The 20,467-nt window shown below is 45.7% G+C and overlaps 1 protein-coding gene across 1 annotated transcript in view; it reads right to left on the bottom strand.

Moving 5' to 3' along the window:
* Positions 1-20,467, bottom strand: part of LOC307092385 (acyl-coenzyme A synthetase ACSM1, mitochondrial-like) — a gene marked incomplete at its 5' end in the record, with an annotated part of 46,394 nt that overhangs the window by 11,244 nt on the left and 14,683 nt on the right. Inside the window, 6 exons of the mRNA XM_079759680.1 lie at positions 925-1,052; positions 12,926-13,027; positions 13,520-13,600; positions 15,637-15,760; positions 18,568-18,647; positions 19,624-19,783. Coding sequence (XP_079615806.1) covers positions 925-1,052; positions 12,926-13,027; positions 13,520-13,600; positions 15,637-15,760; positions 18,568-18,647; positions 19,624-19,783 — 675 coding nt within the window. The remainder of the gene's footprint in view (positions 1-924; positions 1,053-12,925; positions 13,028-13,519; positions 13,601-15,636; positions 15,761-18,567; positions 18,648-19,623; positions 19,784-20,467) is intronic.

The following is a 20,467-nucleotide window of genomic DNA, read 5'->3' as shown; positions in this document are numbered from 1 at the left end:
CATCTCATGTTTGGGAGTCACACTTCCCTGGGCACAGAGGGCAACCTTCACAGGAGCCAGAGCACTGTGAAAAGGCTCTGTGTGGACCAGGATGTGAAGACCTGGGCATTGCAAGCTCAGATGCTCCCCGGGCCTCCCCTCACTGCCTCTCGTGGGCGGTGGGGTGGGAGGCTGTCCTCCAGGGCTGTGGGCGTGGTACAAGGATCTTCCCAGCAGGACTCTTACTGTAGTCTTGGGAGCCTCAAACTTTGTCTTAAACCTTTAGGGAAATTCTGTCTCACTACATCAGCATCTCATGGAGAAATTTAAAAAGTAAAACAAACCTAATTTCCCTGATGCATCCAAGGGAAGTTGTTACTTGTGTCACTTTTTCTCCCTACATCACCTAAGCAGTAGGAACAGCAGATTGGGAGCCACACTACCTCGGTTCAAATCTGGGCCTCTCCCTGCACTATCTTGGAAACTTTCACAACTTAGTTCACTGGTCAGTGACTCAGTGTTCTCATCTTTAAAACAAGCACAATAATGGCATCTACTGGGTTAAGCAAAGCACAGAGGAGTGTACGTTCACACAGTAAGTACTCTATGAGCTTAGCTGCTATTGCTGTTGTTGTTCTGTGACATGTGTCCCACTAGAGGAACACAGAGAATAATTTCCTGCACCCAATGGGGACAAATGGGGCCACAAACAAGGTCTCCCTTCCCAATCCTATATCCCCTCTTTAAATTGTGTGATGTATACTGTGGTTGCACTTCCAGGCCTTCTTGAACTTTATTTTGATGTTGGGGGAGATGCACAGATACCCCAGGCCAGGGCCCTGTAACATGGCTGCATTCAGGAACAGGCTGCGGGTCCCATCCCCAATGCACTGAGGAATGGTGAAGCAAGCTAGAGCCTGCCAGGCCCAGGTCAGCCACACCTACCCAGAGGCGTTGATGATGTCATCGTCCCTCCCCAGGAACCAGATGTAGCCCTCTTCGTCAATAGTTGCTTTGTCCCCAGTGTTGTAAAAGTCCCCACACTCCACTTTGGCTGTCTTCACGGGGTCATTCTGCAGAGAGAACGGCACTCTTGTTGAAGGGAGTGAGATTAGAGATATTGAGCTGCAACCTAGGGCTCAGATCTGGGTTTGAGTCCTGCTTCTCACTCCACCAAGCACCTGTGCAACTTTTTTAATCTCTCTATTTGCTTTACATGCAAACACTCAATGCATGCTAATAGTCAATTAATGTACAAAATACACTGACAATTTATATTAATATAACACTGTGGCTGAACAGATGGAAGGTGTCAATAAACATTTGCTAAATGAATTTTCTTCCCCATGTACCATCTCATCTCATCCTCAAAGGAAGCTTGTGGCCCTGGCACGTGTGGCTCAGTTGGTTGAGTGTCATCCCATGTACCCAAAGGTGGCCAGTTCACTTCCTGTTCAGGGCACATGCCTAGGTTGCGGGCTCAATCCCCAGTAGGGGGCGTGCAGGAGCCAGCTGGTCAATGTTTGACGAAATAATGGCAGAAAACTTCTCTAACCTGGTGGAGGAAAAAGTCAAACAAGTTCAGAAGGCACAGAGAGCTCCAAGCAAGAAGAACCCAAACAGGCCCATGCCCCGACACGTCATCATGAAAATGCCAAAAATTAAAGACTAAGAATCTTAAAGGCAACAAGAAGAAAGCAACTGCTACCTACAAAGGAGCTCCCATAAGGCTGACACCTGATTTCTTATCAGAAATTCTATAGGCCACAAGGGAATAGCATGAAGTACTCAAGGCGATGGAAAGCAAAGATCTAAGACTAAGATCACTATATCCTGCAAGGATATCATTCAAAATAGACAGTCAAATAAAGAGCTTCCCAGTCAAGAAAGAAAGGCCAAAGGAGTACATCACCACCAAGCCAGCATTACAAGAAATGCTATAGGGACTGCTGTAATGAGAAGGAGAAACAGAGAGAGAAACCTACACATACAGAATTAAAATGGCAATAAATAAGTACCTATCAATAATAACCCAAAATGTAAATGAAATCAATGGTACAATATAAAGGCATAGGATAGCTGAATGGATACAAAAACATGAGCCAACTATATGCTGTCTATAAGAGACCCTCCTCAGAACAAAAAACATGCACATGATGAGAGTGAAGGAATGGAAAAAAAGTTTTCCATGCAAATGGAAAGGAAAAAAAAAAGCTGGAGTACCAATACTCATATCCGACAAAGTAAACTTCAAAGTGAAGGCCATCACTAAAGACAACAAAGACCACATTAGTACATAATACAAAAGGGATGGATCCAACAAGAGAATAGAACCTTGGCAATCATATATTTACTAGCGTTCCCGTTGCAGGAAAAATCCTGCAATAGGGTTTCTGCTGCACTCTACCCCGCCCTGCCTGCTCTCCTCCCTTGTCCCCCGGCCCACTCTCCTTCCTTCTCCCCTGGCCCTGCCTCCACTCCTCCCTTGTCCCCTGGCCCGCCTTCTCCGCCAGCCCGCCCCGCTCTCCTTCCTTCTCCCCGGCCCTGCCTCTGCTCCTCCCTTGTCCCCCGACCCGCCTTCTCCACCAGCCCGCCCCGCTCTCCTTCCTTCTCCCCCGGCCCCGCCTCCTCTCCTCTCTTCTCCTCCCCCCGGCTTGCTTGCTTCTCCGCAGCTTTGCTCCCTTCAGCATCTCTTGGCTTCTTTCTATGCTGTCTTGATATGCAAATTAGCCGCCATCTTTGTTGGGGTAATTTGCATACTCATCCTGATTGGTTGGTGGGCGTGGCTTGGTTGGTGGGTGTGGCTTGGGTGAAGCAAAGGTGCGGTCAATTTGCATATTTGTCTATTATAAGGTAGGATACCCAATGTAGGAGCACCTAAATATATTTAAAAAACTGCTAGACTTTAACTGCTAGAGGAGAGATTGACAACAATACAGTCATAGCAGGGGACTTTCGCACCCTGCTGACTTCACTGGATACATCTTCCAGACAAAAACGTGACAAAGAAACAGTGACTCTAAAGGACACACTGGATCAGATGGATTTAATTGACATTTATAGAACATTTCACGTCAAAGCAGCAGAATCCTACATAATAAAATGGTAATATGTAAATTACCATCACTCCGCTACACCCACGATTGGGCCAGCAGGAGGCGCAGGGGGCGGGACTCAGGGTGGCCGGGGTAGCTGATTGGGCCAGCAGGACGCTGAGCCATGGCTGTCGGAGGCTTTCGGAAGGCCTGGGGCACCGGCGGACAGCCGGCCAGGTCCCCCGCGATCAAAGGCCAAAGCGGGGGACCTGGCCGGCTGTCTGCTCCGGCGCAAGGCCTTTCGAAAGCCTCCGCAGCGCCGGAGGCTTTCGGAAGGCCTGGGGCACCCGAGGACAGCCGGCCAGGTCCCCAGCGATCAAAGGCCAAAGCGGGGGACCTGGCCGGCTGTCTGCTCCGGCGCAAGGCCTTTCGAAAGCCTCCGGCGCTTTCGAAGCGCCGGAGGCTTTCAGAAGGCCTGGGACACCCGCGGACAGCCAGCCCGCTGGTGCACCAGGTGCATGATTAAATCATGCACTGGGCCTCTAGTATAGTATATTTTTCTCAAGTGCACATGGATCATTCACAAAGATAGACCACATGTTAGGGCACAAAACAAGTCTCTACCAGTCCAAGAAGATCAAAATCCTATCAAGCTACTTCTCATATCACAGTGGAATGAAATTAGAAATCAACTATAGTAAAAACACCCCAAAACATTCAAACACATGGAGGCTAAATAGCATGTTATTAAACAAAGAATGGGCTACCAACGACATCAATAAATAAATTAAAAAACCTTCCTGGAAACAAATGAAAATGAACACAGAACAATGCAAAATCTCGGGGACACAGCAAAAGCAGTCCTGAGAGGGAAGTTCATAGCATGACACGCATACCTCAAAACAAGAAAAATTGGAGGATCCTAGGTGGCTCCCGAAAGGACTGCAGGCTGCTAGATAGTGTAAGAGTGAGAGAAGGAAAGGAGAGTGCGTGGATGTGCGTGTCAGTATTTGTGAGTGAGGGACAGCTATACTCCAAGGGACCTGTGGGGACTGCTGAATCAGCCCCCCCTCCACCCCCCACCCCGGGCAGGGCAACCTCTACTGCAGCTGTAATCTCTCCCTGAGAGGCCAGCTCTGCAGCAGAGGCCACGCCATCTTGAAGGCATTGAAGGCAAGATGGCTGTGATCAGAGACTGATAGTGATCAAAACCCCAGCCTTACCTTCAACTGGGGAGATCTTGGATGCCTCCCGGGACCTTACAACCACAATGCCCTGGGACCAGTTACCTCATCTGCGAATCCACAAAGCTGGAACTCCAACCTTCCTGACCAAGGGCACCTGGAAGGTCTGCTCAGGGGGAGACAAACATGCCAATTCCCAGATAGACCCTGCACCTTTTCACAGAGTAGAAAGAACAGCTGAATCAAAGAGCACCCACTCAGAACTGCCGAATTAAACACAGCTAGCATTGCCTAAAAAAAGGTGAGATTTGGGATCCAGGCTAGAGGGAGAAACCATGCAGTGGGAACTAGAGCCTCAGAGAAAGACTGTCCCCCACGAAATTCGCTGCTGTTGGGTTCAGTGTAGCCCTCAAATGTGGAAGGGGGTCCACAGGGCAGCTGGCAGAAAGGGACTCTAGATAGCAACCCACAGCTGGACTGGACCCAGAAGGGCAGCCTCAGAGTCGGGCACAGAATTGCGCACAGAACCAGAGTCCAGAGGCCTTTCAGCCCAGGATAGTAAGATAGAAACACTGCCACACCAGGGCTGTACCAGAAATGGACTCTCGTGTGCAAATACAACTAAAAACAGACTGAGAACCAGAGAGCAGAGAGATCCCGCCTGCTTGAAAATAGGGTTGTGGCTTAGGACACCAGGGAACTTCAATCCTGTGCTGACTACCCGCAAGAAAAAAGACGTGCCAAGCAGAACAGTGGAGGAAGTGAACGACCTCCATTACTTCACATTTTTATTTTTTATCTTTTACTTAAGAAACTAAATTTTTTTCTCACACTCGATTTTACATTATTTTTTATTATATTTTTATTTTTAACTGTTAGTATTAATACTATTATTGTACCCTTTTTAAAAAGTTTTATTTTATGTTATTTTTTTCTTAATTTTATTTTATTTTATTTTGGGATTGGTGTTATAAATTCTATTTTGATTTTCCCTTTAGCATTATTTTACTCTATCTCAATTTTTCCTTTATGCCAACACTCTCTTCATCACTTTTCCCCTTTTTTTTGTCCTGTTTCTCTTACCCTGTTCCTGCTTTAGTTTTTCTCTACCCTTTCTTTTTACTCCCTGTTAAAAATTGATCTTACTCATACATCTAATTTCCTCTCCCCTGCTCCAAACCCATACACATCTCTCTCTTTGCTTTCTTCACTATCAAAATTATTTTTCCTTTTTTGCCTTTTTCTTTCTGTCTGTCTTCTTGTTGTTTGTTTGATTATTTGTTCGTTTTTTTGTTTGATTGTTTGCTTCTATTTTTCCTCTCCTCGATTGTTCTCTTCTTCTACTAATAGCTTAACTAATTGAATCACTAACTCAGGCTTATCTCTCTCTATCCTCCTTTTCCAATAGTAAACAAATACATAGATAGATTAAAGAAGGAGGAAAATTATATATATATATATATATATAAATTTTCATATATATATGTATATGTGTGTATATTATATATATATATATGTATATATATATATTTTTTGTATTTAGTTTTTTTACTTTTCTTCTTATACACCCATTCTCTTTCTACCTCCTCTATACTCAATTGTGGCTATTTCCCCATTCATTCAATTCCTTGACCTTACTTCCTGGAAATAAGCTCTGCCTCCTCAGATTCATCCAGGTGTTTATTGTTTGGAGGATTTTTGTTTGCATTTTTTGGATTAGTTGTTGTTTTATTGGAGTTTTCTCCCCATATATGTATTTTTCCCCTTCATTTTTTTTCTTCTCTCTCTTTTCTCTTTTACATTTTTTCCTTTTCTCAATATCAGTTTTGCAATCATCTCTATTCCCTAATTCTCTTTTCTCTGGTGGTCACCATTATTTAAGAGTATAAGTATTGTGAATACATTTGTGTTTGGTGCCCTGTGTGTTGTGTCTTGTTGTGTTGTATTTTGTGCCTTTAAATCAATGCAGGAGAGAGAGCTACATAACCAGAAATCCTGAGAGGAGTGATCATGGGGAGACAAAGAAACAGCCCACATATGAAAGAAAAGGAGGAATCACAAGAAAAGGAAGTAAATGAAATGGAAGCAAGCAATATGACAGAGAAAGAATTCAGAGCAATGGTCCTAAGGTCGCTGAAAAGGATGGAAGACAAATTCAACAATATGTGTAAGAACCAAGAGGAAATGAAGAAGAACCGAGAAGAAATGAAAAATTACATTGCTGCTGTAAAGAACTCATTGGAAAGCATCAACAGTAGACTAGAAGAAACAGATTACTGCAGCAGTGAGCTAGAAGACAAGGTAGGAAAAAATACCCAAACAGAGCATCTAGAAAAAAAAAACTTAAAAAACAGGAGGAGAGCCTAAGGGAACTGTGGGACAACAGAGAACAAAACAACATCTGCATAATAGGGGTGCCAGAAGGACAGGAAACAGCAAGGAATAGAAAACTTGATTGAAGTAATAATGACAGAAAACTTCCCTGATATTGGGAAGAAAAAACTCACACATATCTAAGAAGCTCACAGAGTCCCAAACAACATGAGCCCCAAAAGATTGACACCTATACACATTATAATTAAATTGGCAAACACCAACGACAAAGTAAGAATCTTAAAGGATGCCAGAGAGAGACAGAAAGTTACCTACAAAGGATCTCCCATCAGAATATCAACTGATTTCTCAACAGAAACACATCAGGCTAGAAGGGAATGGAATGAAATATACAAAGTCATGCAAAGCAAGGGTCTGAATCCAAGAATACTGTACCCAGCAAGGCTATCAATAATAATTGGGGGGTGAAATCAGGAGCTTCACAGACAAAAAAGAACTAAGGGAGTTTATTACCACCAAACCAGCAATGCAAGAAATGCTAAAGGGTCTGCTATAAAAAGAAGAAATAGGAAGGGAAGAAGGAACACAGGCATAATGAATAAAAATGGTGGCAAACAAGTACCTATCAATAATAACTTTAAATGTAAATCAATTAAATACCCCAATCAAAAGACATAATGTAGCTGAGTGGATAAGAAAACATGACCCTTATATCTACTGACGACAGGAAACTCACCTTAGAACAAAGGACTCACAAAGACTGATGGTGAAAGGATGGAAAAAGGTTTTTCAGGCGAATGGAAATGAAAAAAAAAAAAGAAAAAAAAAGGCAGGGATAGCAATACTTATATTTGACAAATTCGACCTCAAAGTGAAGGCCATAAGAAGAGATAAGGAAGGTCACTTCATAATACTAAAGGGAGCAATTCAACAAGAAGATATAACTCTGTTAAACATATATGCACCCAATATAGGAGCACCCAAATACATTAAAAAAAAAAATTCTGGCCCTAGCTGGTGTGGCTCATGAATAGAGCTTCTGCCTGCAAACTGAAAGGTCTCGGGTTCGATTCTAGTTAAGGGCACATGCCCTGTCTTGTGGGCTCGATCCAGAGTGGGGGACTTGCAGGAGGCAGCAGATCAATGATTCTCTCTCATCATTGATGTTTCTATCTCTCTACTTCTTCCTTCTTCTCTTATATCAAAAGAATGTGTTTAAAAAAATTCTGAAGGATATCAAGGGAGAGATTGACAGCAATACAGTCATAGTAGGGGACTTTAATACCCCACTAACACCACCGAACAAATCCTCTAAACAAAAAAACCAGCAAAGAAACAACAATATTAAATGACTCACTAGATCAGATGGAATTAATTGACATCTTCACAACATTCCACCCCAAAGCCACAGAATATACATTCTTCTCAAGTGCACATGGGTCATTTTCAAAGATAGACCACATATTGGCGCACAGGCAAAGTCTCTTCAAATTCAAGAAGAGAGAAATTATATCAAGCATTTTCTCAGATCACAATGGCATAAAACCAGAAATCAACTACAATAAAAACAATTAAAAAATCAAATACCTGGAGGCTAAATAGCATGCTATTAAACAATGATTAGGTTACCAAAGATACCAAAGAAGAAATAAAAAGCATCATGGCAACAAATGACAATGAAAACACAACAACCCAAAATCTATGGGACACAGAGAAAGCAGTCTTGAGAGGAAAATTCATAGCTCTGCCGGCCTATCTCACAAAACAAGAAAAGATGGCAATAAATTATCTAACCTTACAACTCAAAGAGTTAGAAAGAGAACAACAAGAAAAGCCCAGGATAAGCTGAAGGAAGGAAATAATAAATATTAGAGTGGAGATAAATGACATAGAGACCAAAAAACCAATACAAAAGATCAACAAAAGCAAGAGCTGGTTCTTTGAAAGGATAAACAAGATTGATGAACCTCTAGCCAGGCTCACCAAGAAGCAAAGAGAGAGGACCCAAATAAACAAAATCAGACATGAAAGAGGCCAAGTAACAACCAATTCCACAAAAATACAAATGATTATGAAAAAATACTATGAACAACTCTATTCCAACAAAATGGACAACCTAGATAAAATGGACATATTCTTAGAAAAATACAAGCTCCCAAAACTCAATCAAGAAGAATAAAAAAAAAACTGAATAGGCCGATAACTACCGAATAAATTGAAGCAGCTATCAAAAATCTTCCAGCAAACAAAAGCCGTGGTCCAGACGGCTTTACAGGGGAGTTCTACCAAGCATTCAAAGAAGAACTAAAACCTATCCCCATTAGACTATTTCAAAAAATTCAAGAGAAAGGCACACTTCCAAGCTCTTTCTATGAAACCAGCATTACCCTAATTCCAAAACCAGATAAAGACACCACAAAAAAAGAAAACTACAGCCCAATATCTTTAATGAACATAGATGATAAAATCCTCAACAAAATTCTAGCAAATAGAATTCAGCATTATATTAGAAAGATCATACACCATGATCAAGTGGGATTTATTCTGGGGATGCAAGGATGGTACAATATCCGCAAATCAATAAATGTGATACATCACATAAAAAAAGAGACAAGAATCACATAATCATATCAATTAATGCTGAAAAAACATTTGACAAAATCCAACACCCTCTCTTGATAAAAACTCTCAGCAAAGTGGGAATCAACAGATCATACCACAACATAATAAAAGCCTTATACGACAAACCTACAGCCAACATCATACTCAATGGGCAAAAACTAAACTCATTTCCCCTAAGAACTGGAACAAGACAGGGATGCCCACTTTCACCACTCCTGTTCAATATAGTATTTGAAGTTCTAGCCATAGTGATCAGACAACAAGAAGAAATAAACGTCATCCAAAAAGGAAAAGAAGTAAAACTGTCCTTCTTTGCAAATGACATGATAAAATACATAGAAAACCCCCAAAGACCCCATCAAAAAACTACTGGACCTAATAAGTGAATTTGGCAAAGTAGCAGGATACAAAATTAACACCCAGAAATCTATGGCTTTTTGATACAATAATAATGAACTCACAGAAAGAGAAGTAAAATAAACAATCCCATTTACCATTGCACCAAAAAAAATTAAGATACCTAGGAATCAACTTAACTAAGGACGTAAAAGACCTGTACTATGAAAAATACAGGACATTGAAAAAAGAGATAGCAGTAGACATGAACAAATGGAGGAAGATACCATGTTCATGAATTGGTAGAATCAACATCATTAAAATGTCCGTACTACCTAAAGCAATCTATAAATTCAATGCAATTCCCATTAAGAAACCAATGACATACTTCAAAAACCTAGAACAAACTCTCCAAAATTCATCTGGAATAAAAAAAAAAGACCCCGAACAGCTGCAGCAATCTTGAGAAAGAAGAACAATTTTGGAGGTATCACAATACCAGATATCAAGCTACACTACAAAGCCACTGTTCTCAAAACTGCCTGGTACTGGCACAAGAACTGACATAGACAGTGGAACAGAACAGAGAATCCAGAAATCAACACAAGCCAATATGCTCAATTAATATTTGACAAAGGGGGCAAGAGCATACAATGGAGACAAGACAGTCTTTTCAATAAACGATGTTGTAAACACTGGACAGATACTTGCAAAAAAAATGAAACTACACCAACAACTTACACCATACACAAAAATAAACTCAAAATGGATAAAGGACTTAAATGTAAGACAGGAAACCATAAAAAATCTTAGAAGAAGCCATAGGCAGCAAAATAGCAGACATTGTCGTAGCAATATCTTTACTGATACAGCTCATTGGGCTTTGGAAACTAAAGAGAAAATAAACAAATGGGACTACATCAAAGTAAAAAACTTTGCACAGCAAAAGAAACCATCAACAAAACAACAAGAAAGCCCACTGCATGGGAGAACATATTTTCGAATGTTATCTCCGATAAGGGTTTAATTTCCAACATTTACAGGGAACTCATACAACTTAACAAAAGGAAGATAAACAATCCAATCAAAAAATGGGTAGAGGACCTAAATAGACACTTTTTGAAAGAGGAAATTCAGAAATCCAACAAACATATGAAAACATGCTCAAAGTCACTAATCATCTGAGAGATGCAAATCAAAACGACAATGAGGTACCATCTCACACCTGTCAGAATGGCTATCATCAACAAATCAAAAAACGACAAGTGCTGGTGAGGATTCAGAGAAAAAAGAACCCTCCTGCAGTGCTGGTGGGAATGCAGACTGGTGCAGCCACTGTGGAAGACAGTATGGAGTTTCCTCAAAAAGTTAAAAATGAAAATCCCATTTGACCCAGTAATCCAACTTCTAGGACTATATCCCAAGAAACCAGAAACACCGATTAGAAAGGATGTATGAGCCCCTATGTTCATAGCAGCACAATTTACCATAGCCAAGAGTTGGAAACAGCTTAACTGCCTATCAGCAGATGAGTGGATTAGAAAACTGTGGTACATCTACACAATGGAATACTATGCTGCTGTAAAAAAGAAGGAACTCTTACCATTTGCAACAGCATGGATGGAACTGGAGAGCATTATGCTAAGTGAAATAAGCCAGTCAGTGAAAGAAAAATACCACATGATCTCACTCATTTATGGGTAATAAAGAACATTATAAACTGATAAACAAAAATAGATACAGAGACAGAGCAGCATCGAACAGATCGTCAAAATACAGCAGGAAGGCTGGGGAAGTTTGGAGGGGAGGTAAGAGATCAAACAAAGGACTTGTATGCATGCATATAAGCATAACCAATGGACATAAGAAACAGAGGGGTAGGGGACACTGGGGGAAAGTCAATGGGGAAAAGAAGGAGACATATGTACTACTCTTTGTAATACTTTAAGCAATAAAATAAAAATAAAAATAAAAAAGAATAAAATAAAAAAACAAGAAAAATTTACAATAACTATTTAACCCTTCAACTGAAAGAACTAGAAAGAGGACAACAAGAAAAGCCCAGAGAAGCAGAAGGAATGAAATAATAAAGATCAGAGCAGAAATAAATGACATAGAGACTAAAAAAAAAAAAAATAATAATAATAATCAATGAAAGCAATAGGTGGATCTTTGAAAAGATAAACAAAATTGATGAATGGTTTAGCCAGCAGTTTTTACTGTGGGTAGATAGTATCACATGAGGAGCAGCACACCCTGGAGGCCACAGTGATGACAACAGTGACAATTAAAGAGTCTCTGATGGCTGTTCTTTTGGAGAAAGGAGATGGAATCTGAGATCCACTTCAGGTGTGCCCAGCCTTCCATGGCCCATCTTGGAAGCTGGGAATTTCCTCTTAGTGGCCTCTACTACCCTGGGAGCGCTAGGCTTTATCTGGTCGGGAGTCTCAGCAGGTTTCCTTAGAGCCCATCACAGGTTTCTGTAACCCCTGAATTTCCCATTAGGCTCTGGGGCTGAAAGACATGGGTTTGAACTGTAGCTCTGCCATGTATGTGACACGGGGAAACACATGACCCCTACGATCTGCAGGTGGTTTTCTCTGAGGAGTGGGGTAGGGAGGCCTCAGGAGGCTCAGGTGGTTTTCTCTGAGGAGTGGGGTAGGGAGGCCACAGGAGGCTCAGGTGTTTTCTCTGAGGAGTGGGGTGGGAGGCCTCAGGAGGCTCAGGTGGTTTCTCAGAGCAGTGGGGTGGGGAGGCCTCAGGAGGCTCAGGTGGTTTTCTCTGAGGAGTGGGGTAGGGAGGCCTCAGGAGGCTCAGGTGGTTTCTCTGAGGAGTGGGGTGGGGAGGCCTCAGGAGGCTCAGGTGGTTTCTCTGAGGAGTGGGGTGGGGAGGCCTCAGGAGGCTCAGGTGGTTTCTCTGAGGAGTGGGGTGGGGAGGCCACAGGAGGCTCAGGTGGTTTCTCTGAGGAGTGGGGTAGGGAGGCCACAGGAGGCTCAGGTGGTTTCTCTGAGGAGTGGGGTAGGGAGGCCTCAGGAGGCTCAGGTGGTTTCTCTGAGGAGTGGGGTAGGGAGGCCTCAGGAGGCTCAGGTGGTTTCTCTGAGGAGTGGGGTGGGGAGGCCTCAGGAGGCTCAGGACAGTTACCAGGTTTGCGCACACCCCGTTGGTAAACTGGAGGTAGGATGTGAACCCAGCCGAAGCCTGCATTCTTAATCATCAGCCCCAAGTCCGATGATTCCGAAGCCCGGCTTCTCAACCGCACCAGTGCCACATGGGTCAGGAGAGGAAAGGCTGTGAGCTTTGCGTGAACTAGACCTGGCTTCACCGAACTGGAGCACATAACGGGAGATGGGAGGAGTCTCAGGATGCAGAGTTGAGTCCCCTCACTTATCGCTGTAGGGGTGCTCAGGCCAGGAGCTGCAGGCGGGGCACCCTTACCTCATACAACATGAACAGGCCAATGGGCTTGGTGGGCTTGATCCTGATGCCAAGGTTGCCTTCAGTGTTGGGCGGCAGGATGTTGCCCTTGTCGTCGATGATCTGGGGCAAGAGGTGTGTGAGGCCCCCTGCAGGGCTCCCAGCCCTCCTGCCCACCCCCCCCCCCCCAAGCTCTGCCTGGCTTATGCGTGTGACACCAGTGGGGACCATGGGGAGATCCCTGTCAGAAAACAGAATGAAGCTGTCACGTCTTTGAAATCAGCAAGTCATGGGCGTGTTTGTTTCCTGGTGTGGACACCGCATGTGTCTTCAAGCTAGAAAACAGGGTCAGGACAAGCTAAGAGCCCGGAGGGTGGACAGAGCTGCTGGCGCGCCTCCAGGTCCTGTGCGCCATGGCTGGGTGCGCGGCCTCGGCGGGCACGGAGAGCTGCACTGATGCCCACAATACTGACCCTCCCAGGACACCAGAGGGGACCTAGGAGAGGAGGAGGGACAACTGGGGCAGGGGGCGCGGCTCTTCTGCCGCCTGGTGTCACACGGGGCTGATCCCAGCTGAGCCCTCAGTGCTCCTTGGCCACGCCTTTAGGACCAAACCTGGACGTCGAAGGGTGGGATGGCTTTCCCCATGGAACCGGGCTTGACCTGTGACCCCCGGGCAGTGCCGCATGTGAATCCCTGTGCACAAAAGGAAGAGAAGACCAGTTGTCAAAGGCTCCAGGCGGATAAGGAGCAGCAAGAATGGTTCACGGCACCCCTGCTCCCAGGGCCATGGGGTGCTGCTCATAGAGCCTGTGGGGGAGCTGGAAGCCCTGTGTCCTGGGCTCAGGGCATTGGCCCAGCTCTTCAGCAGACATTCACTGCGCCCGACATGCGACATGTCCTGGGCCAGTGCCGGCTGCCGGGGCCACAGGGCCCCGTGGGGGAGGCCAGGAAAGGAGCACAGGGCTGAGCTCGGGCTGTGGGGTGTGGTGGGTGGGGAGTGCCCACTGCATGCCAGGCATGTGTCCATTGACCAACACTTACTCAGCACTGACCCTGACAGGAACCCTGCCTCATCTGCCCTCGGGGCTGCGCTGGGATCACTTGGGCTGTGCCTCTGCCACCTCTCCCACCCCATTGGCCCTCCTGGTGAACTACGCCTCCTTCCTGGTTCTCTGAAGCTCACATCTGTCCTAAAGCTCAGCCTGCACAGTCACACAGATGAGTTAATGCCCTGGGTCTGACCTGTCAAAGGGGCAGGGAGGGCACCCCCTCTCAGGGCCTGTGGGGCGGGAAGCTGCTCAGGCTCCCACCAGTGAGCTCACCTGGCTCCTTAGGGCAACCAGCCCAGACTCAGGACCCAGGAGAAGTCCCGGGCGATCCTCCTCAGGTGGCATTTCCCCGCATTTCTGTTGTCGCCAGCAGGCCTTATACTGACTTTTGCGGGTGTTTCCCTCCATTGATAACAAGTGTCTGAGCTTAGAGACGCCCCTTCAGCTGTGCACCCCTGACACCTGGCACACGACCCCCCCACATCGGTGAGGACAGCGGGCTGGCCCTGGGGGATGTGCAGGCTGGGCATCGCCGGGGCTTGCACACTCCCTTCCACTCCCCTCGCCACCTCCCGCAGGGTCAGCATTCTATTCCCATTTTGGAGACAGGGAGGTCGAGCTTCTGGCAGGTTCCAAGGTATGCCTATAGGCTTGACGCTGCCATTGACGATGCTGAGAGGAACTGAGACCGAAGCTCCTGGCAGAGGAAGGTCTGCCTCTCCAAGCTCCTGCTCACACTTCAGGACGAGGCAACGCCCACAGGGGAGGGAGCGGGTTGCAAGAGCTTTGAGCAATGAGGCTCCCTGTGTCCAGGAGGAGTATCTGTGGCTCAAGCAGTGGACGCCAAGGGGCGGGGTTACGGGTGTAGCGGGTGCTTCTCCTCGTCCAACAGTGAGCTGTGAGCCAAGCAAGGTCAGGCCTAGAGCCCTCACATTCCTCAGGCCTGGAAGCAGACCACTTCACTGACCAAACTAAAACAATTTTCTCAAAAACAACACACCGTCAGACAAACATGTGAATTAGGACCAAGAGAGCCCGCCCTACAGGTCCTGAGTGGGGTGACTCTGTGAGCTGACGGGATGGTGGGAGGCGGGCAGTGGCTGTGTCAGCATCAGGGGGTTGAGGATGCTTCCGGAGAGAGGCAGCCCCTCCTCCCACCACTGAAGCCCTTGAGGGTCCAGACAGCACAGCAGGCTGCATGGCCTGCCCACTGCGTGCTCACTGACACCCTTGGGGGTCACACTGTGTGAGTGTGTGTGTGTGTGTGTGTGTGTGTGTGTGTGTGTGTGTGTGAGGGTGACATGGGAAGCACTCACAGGCAGGGCCTCCGTGAGGCAGGAGGCGCCTCCATTGCCATCGCTCCTCCCAGCTCCCCTGATCCCAGGGACGTAGCCCTGTCCTCAGACCCCCATGGAAGGTTTTGTCCAATAGCCGTCAGCACACTGGGGTCTTGACAAGTCGAAGACTGTGTGTGAATTCTCACTCTGCAACCTGATTTGGGGCCAATCTGCCTGGAACTCCAGAGCCGCCCTCTGCTGGCTGCGAGCCCAGTGGGGCCTGTGCACACAGTGGGGCCTGTGCACACAGTGGGCCTATGCACACAGTGGGGCCTGTGCACACACTCTGGCAGATTCAGCTCCTCTGCTGGGCTGGGTGGCCCTTCGGGGCCCGTCCACCTACCGTTTCTGACTGTCCATAGATTTGGTGGATCAGAAGGCCCGTCCGTTGTCTCCACTTCTCTTGCTCCTCGGGCAGCACGGCTTCTCCGCCAGCAGAGCAATGCTCCAGAGTGGGGAACCTGAGGCTTGGCGGAGACAAGGTGTCCACAGAGCTTCAGAGCATTCGGCTCTCCTACCTCCCCGTCTCCCCGCAACACCTCTCCTGTTACACAGAGTCAGGAGTGGTGGACAAGGGGGCTGGTTTCATTGGGGGCGTCTTCCTCACTCATCTGGAGCTTTCTCCAAAATAGGTAAAATTAGCAGAGTCTCCAGGGGAGTCATTAGTGATGCCCTGATTGGATTTTTACTGGGTTTGGACCAAGTTCATCATCTGAGGAATGTTGCAAAAAGTGGCTGTCATATGAGTGTGGGGAACGGGCTGTAAGCTGACACGGTCCTTGCACCTGTAGGGGCTAGCAAGGCTGGCACCTACCCGCACAGATTTCCCAGGCCTGTTTGGATGGCAACTAATCAGTATAACGAGAGCAGCCCCTGCCTACAGAGCTTTCCCAGGGTTTGTTTATATGACTGCTATCAGTAGGATAAGAGCTACTTTCATGGCTTACCAAGAAATATGTATCCAGCTAGTGAGATTTATTGTAACAAGAGACCTGTCCTTCAACTTATCCCTCCAGTAGTGATTTCAGAGAAACAAAGAATGTTTTCCTTGTGAGTGATTCCCTGCTTAGTGTCTTATGTATAAAAAGCACTGTATTACTAATAAAAGTTGCCAGAGCTTCTTGAGAGCTGTGGACCTCCCGAATCCCACTGTCCTGTCTTTCTTTCTCTTCTCAAATCCCACCTCCCTACCTCAGCCCGGTTCAACCCATCAGGCTGGACCTGACATATGAGCTTTGAAATACAGATAGAGGCAGATGCCAAGGGCATGCTGGGATGGAGGCTTCGTGAATAAAAGCAAGTTATATTTCAGAGTTAGCTTCGGAAGGGTAGTTGTTCAAGTCCTCGACATTTTAACTCTGTGTCTAAATGTTATTAGGTCTGATTTTTGAAGCAGCCATTTCCATTTTAGAGTCTCTGAAATATATATAAGTGCGCATTAGGTTCAAAGATAAGATTGCAGTTTAGCTCAAAATTAATCTACAAACACGGGAAAATACAAAATAAAACTATAGCAAAATAACACAACATCCATCAGATTGGTAAAAATTAAAGACTCTGACAGGAACAAATGTTGCCAAAGATGTGGAACAAGGGAACACCACCTCCCTGCTAGTAGGCACACACAGCGATTGGATACTTTGGAAAATAGGGGGTAGGATGCGGTGTCAGTGTGACTCAGCAATTTCTCCTGAAAGACCCCACATAGTGAGTGCTTATGTGCTCAGAGTGAAGGTGCAAGAACAGTGGTAGTCATCAATTGCCCTCAAATGAAACCACTCAAATGTCCATTAGTGGTAGAACGGATGGAAAAATGTGGATTTTTTCATAAAATGGGATATTATACGGCAATAAAAGTTAGCTACAGCAATATAATGCAACATGGGCTCACCTTAGAAATATAACGTTGTAAAAAGAAGCTGCATATTACAGAATTATATGATTACAAAGCTTACAAGAAAGTAAAAGAGACTGATATTTCCATAGGAGTTAAACTATGGGGCGGGGGAGGGGGGGCAGGGGGCAGGGGGGCGAGGCGGAGGAAGAAAAAAATACACAAATGAGTGAACACCATAAAAGTCAATATAGTGAGTTCCTTTAGGGGAGTTGGAGAGGTCTGAGTAGGTCACTGGCGCTGGCAATGTTCTCTTATTGTGGCTTGAATGAGTGGTTACATATTGGTTTAGTTTTCAAAAATTTCTTAATCTATAAATTTATGTCTTATGTATTTTTCTGTGTTTGTTATTTCACAATAAAAAAGTTTAAAAAAGAAAAACACCCACAATGATGCAAGCCTCACTGTTTCATTTGGATCTTAGTCCTGCTTAATAAACGAATTCGACTGGCTGATAATTATTGCTACCAGCATTACACACACACACACACACACACACACACACACACACACACACACACTAGTTCTCACTGCCCTCAAAGAACCAGAGTTAAAACAGTCAGACCGTTACCATCCTTGGCTGATTATTGAATGAAATAGCCAGGGGAGAGGCTGACAATGTTGAGCACAGTCAGCTGGGAAGCAGAGGCCTGTTTGCTTCACCAGGAAGCTCCAGTTTCACACCCAAGAAATGGCAGCATAGCCCCCGCAAGGGAATTAACACCCTTCTCTCCCCCCTCTGGTACATGATTGTGTATGAGAGGGGGCATGGGGGAGATCAGGAACTGCCCAGTAAAGTCAAAATGGCACAGGGGGAGGTGTTGGACCACAGAGGATGTCAGTCTAACCTGGGAAAAGATCGTTGACTACGGGTGGATCCATGCATGCCCCTGGATTCTTGGGAAGTTAACTGGTTGTTTTGAAAAAGCTCCTGGTTAACACCCAGGAGGTAATGCTTGGCTCTCTCTCATGCCTGGGACCCCACTGGCCCAATTTGTTCCTGTCCCTCCCGCCCAGGAGCAAAGGACCATGCAGGTCTACAGCCACCTGGGCCTGGGGGAGACTTCTAGGCCCAAAGGTTTATGAAGCAGAAACTCCGGGCATTGGCCTTTGTGTTGGCCTGTTGAAGACGAGATTGGACTTTTTCCAGGGCAGGGCCGAGAGATGGGCCTTGGGAAGCCCAGAGGAGAATTCTATTGATGTTACGTAACAAATAAACCACATTGAACACATCCCAATCTCCTGTGTGTGGATCCTTGGGATTCTTTCCTCCCAACCCTGTGGAACAGCTTGTTTCCCACCGACAACAAGACCACAGTGAAACAGACTCCTTAAAATCCTACCCAAAGATTGTGATTACAACAAGCCACTTCTACATACCTGCTAAAATTCTGCTGCAGAATCATTCGAAATACAGAGGGTGCAGTAAGGCACTGGGTGATGGGGTATTTAAAGAGTGTCTATAAGGTGAACAGAGAAAAATTTTATATTTATAGTTAAGATGAAAAATACTGGGCAAAAACAACAACAAAATACTGGCCATTATTACCATTTTTTTTTTCCTGATCTCCCTTCTAAAAGAGCTCATTTATTCATTTTTTAATTCTTCCAGTAGCTGTATATTGAACATGAATGTGTTTATGGACTGAGGGAGTAGAGCTGATGAAAAGTGAGAGACTGATAATATAGAAGAAAGGGTAAAATGGATTAAAGATGAGTAGTGAGGGGCCCCAATGGGAGGGCCTGGAGAAGAACAGGCCCCACCGTGGTGAGGGGAGGGGCCTGGGCTTGAGAGGTGGAGAGGCAGGTCTGCGAAGGAAAGCCAGGATGCAGTGAGTGCAGACACAAACAGCATGTTCAGGTGCAGGGAAGTCATTTGAAAGGGTTTATGGAGGCAACGTCAATCATCACCATGATGTACGCGTGATGAACTGCTGCCAGTTCCTGAGTGTTTTCAGGTGCAGGCCTGAGGGCTAAGCACTTTACACACTTAGCCTGTATCATCTCAATATTCCCAACAACCTTATGAGGTCATAATTATTAAAACTCCTATCTGACAGGTGAGGAGACCGAGCTCAGAGAGGTGAGGTTACCACTAACTAATGTTAAAGGTGTGAAAAGGAACTGAAAACATCATATTCCAAGGGCTCTGTTTTTAAACACTTCAATCAGTTCACACACACACACCAGCCACCTGGCCCTGGAGGAGCCAGGAGACCTGAGATTGTGCTGGTTGCTTTAATTTCTCAAAATGTGTATTCTGGGTGGTTCACTGACTGATTCAGCGCCTCACATTTTCAGACACCCAGAACCCAGGTTATATCACCCTAATGGACTGCTTTGTTCTATACACTATTCTCCGCAGGGGCCAGCTTTTGAGCCTGAAACATGAGTTTCTCCTGGAGTTTGTTGACACTGAGAGATTAGTCCTCTTACCTCTACAATGACCTTAGGGTCAAACTGGGGCAGATGATGGATGAAGACTGTAGAACCTGCTGTCCATGGTTCAAACAGGGTCCCCACTGCAGCCATACCCCAACCTGGATCTGACATGCACCAGAGGACATCAGCGGCCTTCAGCTGCAGTAATTTCCTGCTGACTCCAAAATACAGTGGCCTCAGCTTTGTAACCACAGGAGGATGTGACCAAGGGCTGGGGAATCTGGTTCTGAGACAGCGAGCCACCCCTCTCACTCTGAATTCATGTGGTTAGTGTGGGGCTCCAGACTCACTCCCACCCCAGACCCAAAGACACGCCAATCAGATTTCCTGGTCACATGCCACTTCAACTGGTTCAATCATAATGACCCTTAAGGCTGGGAAAACTGCAATGAAGTCTGTTGCTCTTTTTCTGGATTCAAATCTGTTACTGGTAGAGTTTTGGGCAATGCTGGCAGCCATCAGCGATAATGAGGGAGGGGCCTTTCTGAGAACAGCATCAAAACATAACAGAAAGCCCTAACCGGTTTGGCTCAGTGGATAGAGTGTCGGCCTGCGGATTCAAGGGTCCCAGGTTTGATTCCAGACAAAGGCACATACCTTGGTTGCAGGCACATCCCCAGTAGGTGGTGTGCAGGAGGCAGCTGATTGATGTTTCTCTCTCATCGATGTTTCTAAGTCTCTCTCCCTCTCCCTTCCTCTCTGTAAAAAATCAATTTAAAATATATATATCTTTTAAAAAACATAACAGAAACAGCCCTAGCCAGTTTGACTTAGTACTTTGAATGTTGGCCCACGGACTGAAGGGTCTCGGGTTTGATTTTGGTCAAGGCCATGTACC

Source organism: Cnephaeus nilssonii, assembly GCF_951640355.1.
Source record: "Cnephaeus nilssonii genome assembly, chromosome: 2".
NCBI classification, from domain to species: domain Eukaryota; kingdom Metazoa; phylum Chordata; class Mammalia; order Chiroptera; family Vespertilionidae; genus Cnephaeus; species Cnephaeus nilssonii.
Note: the sequence above shows the minus strand (reverse complement) of the source record. Positions and strands in the feature narration are given on the sequence as shown.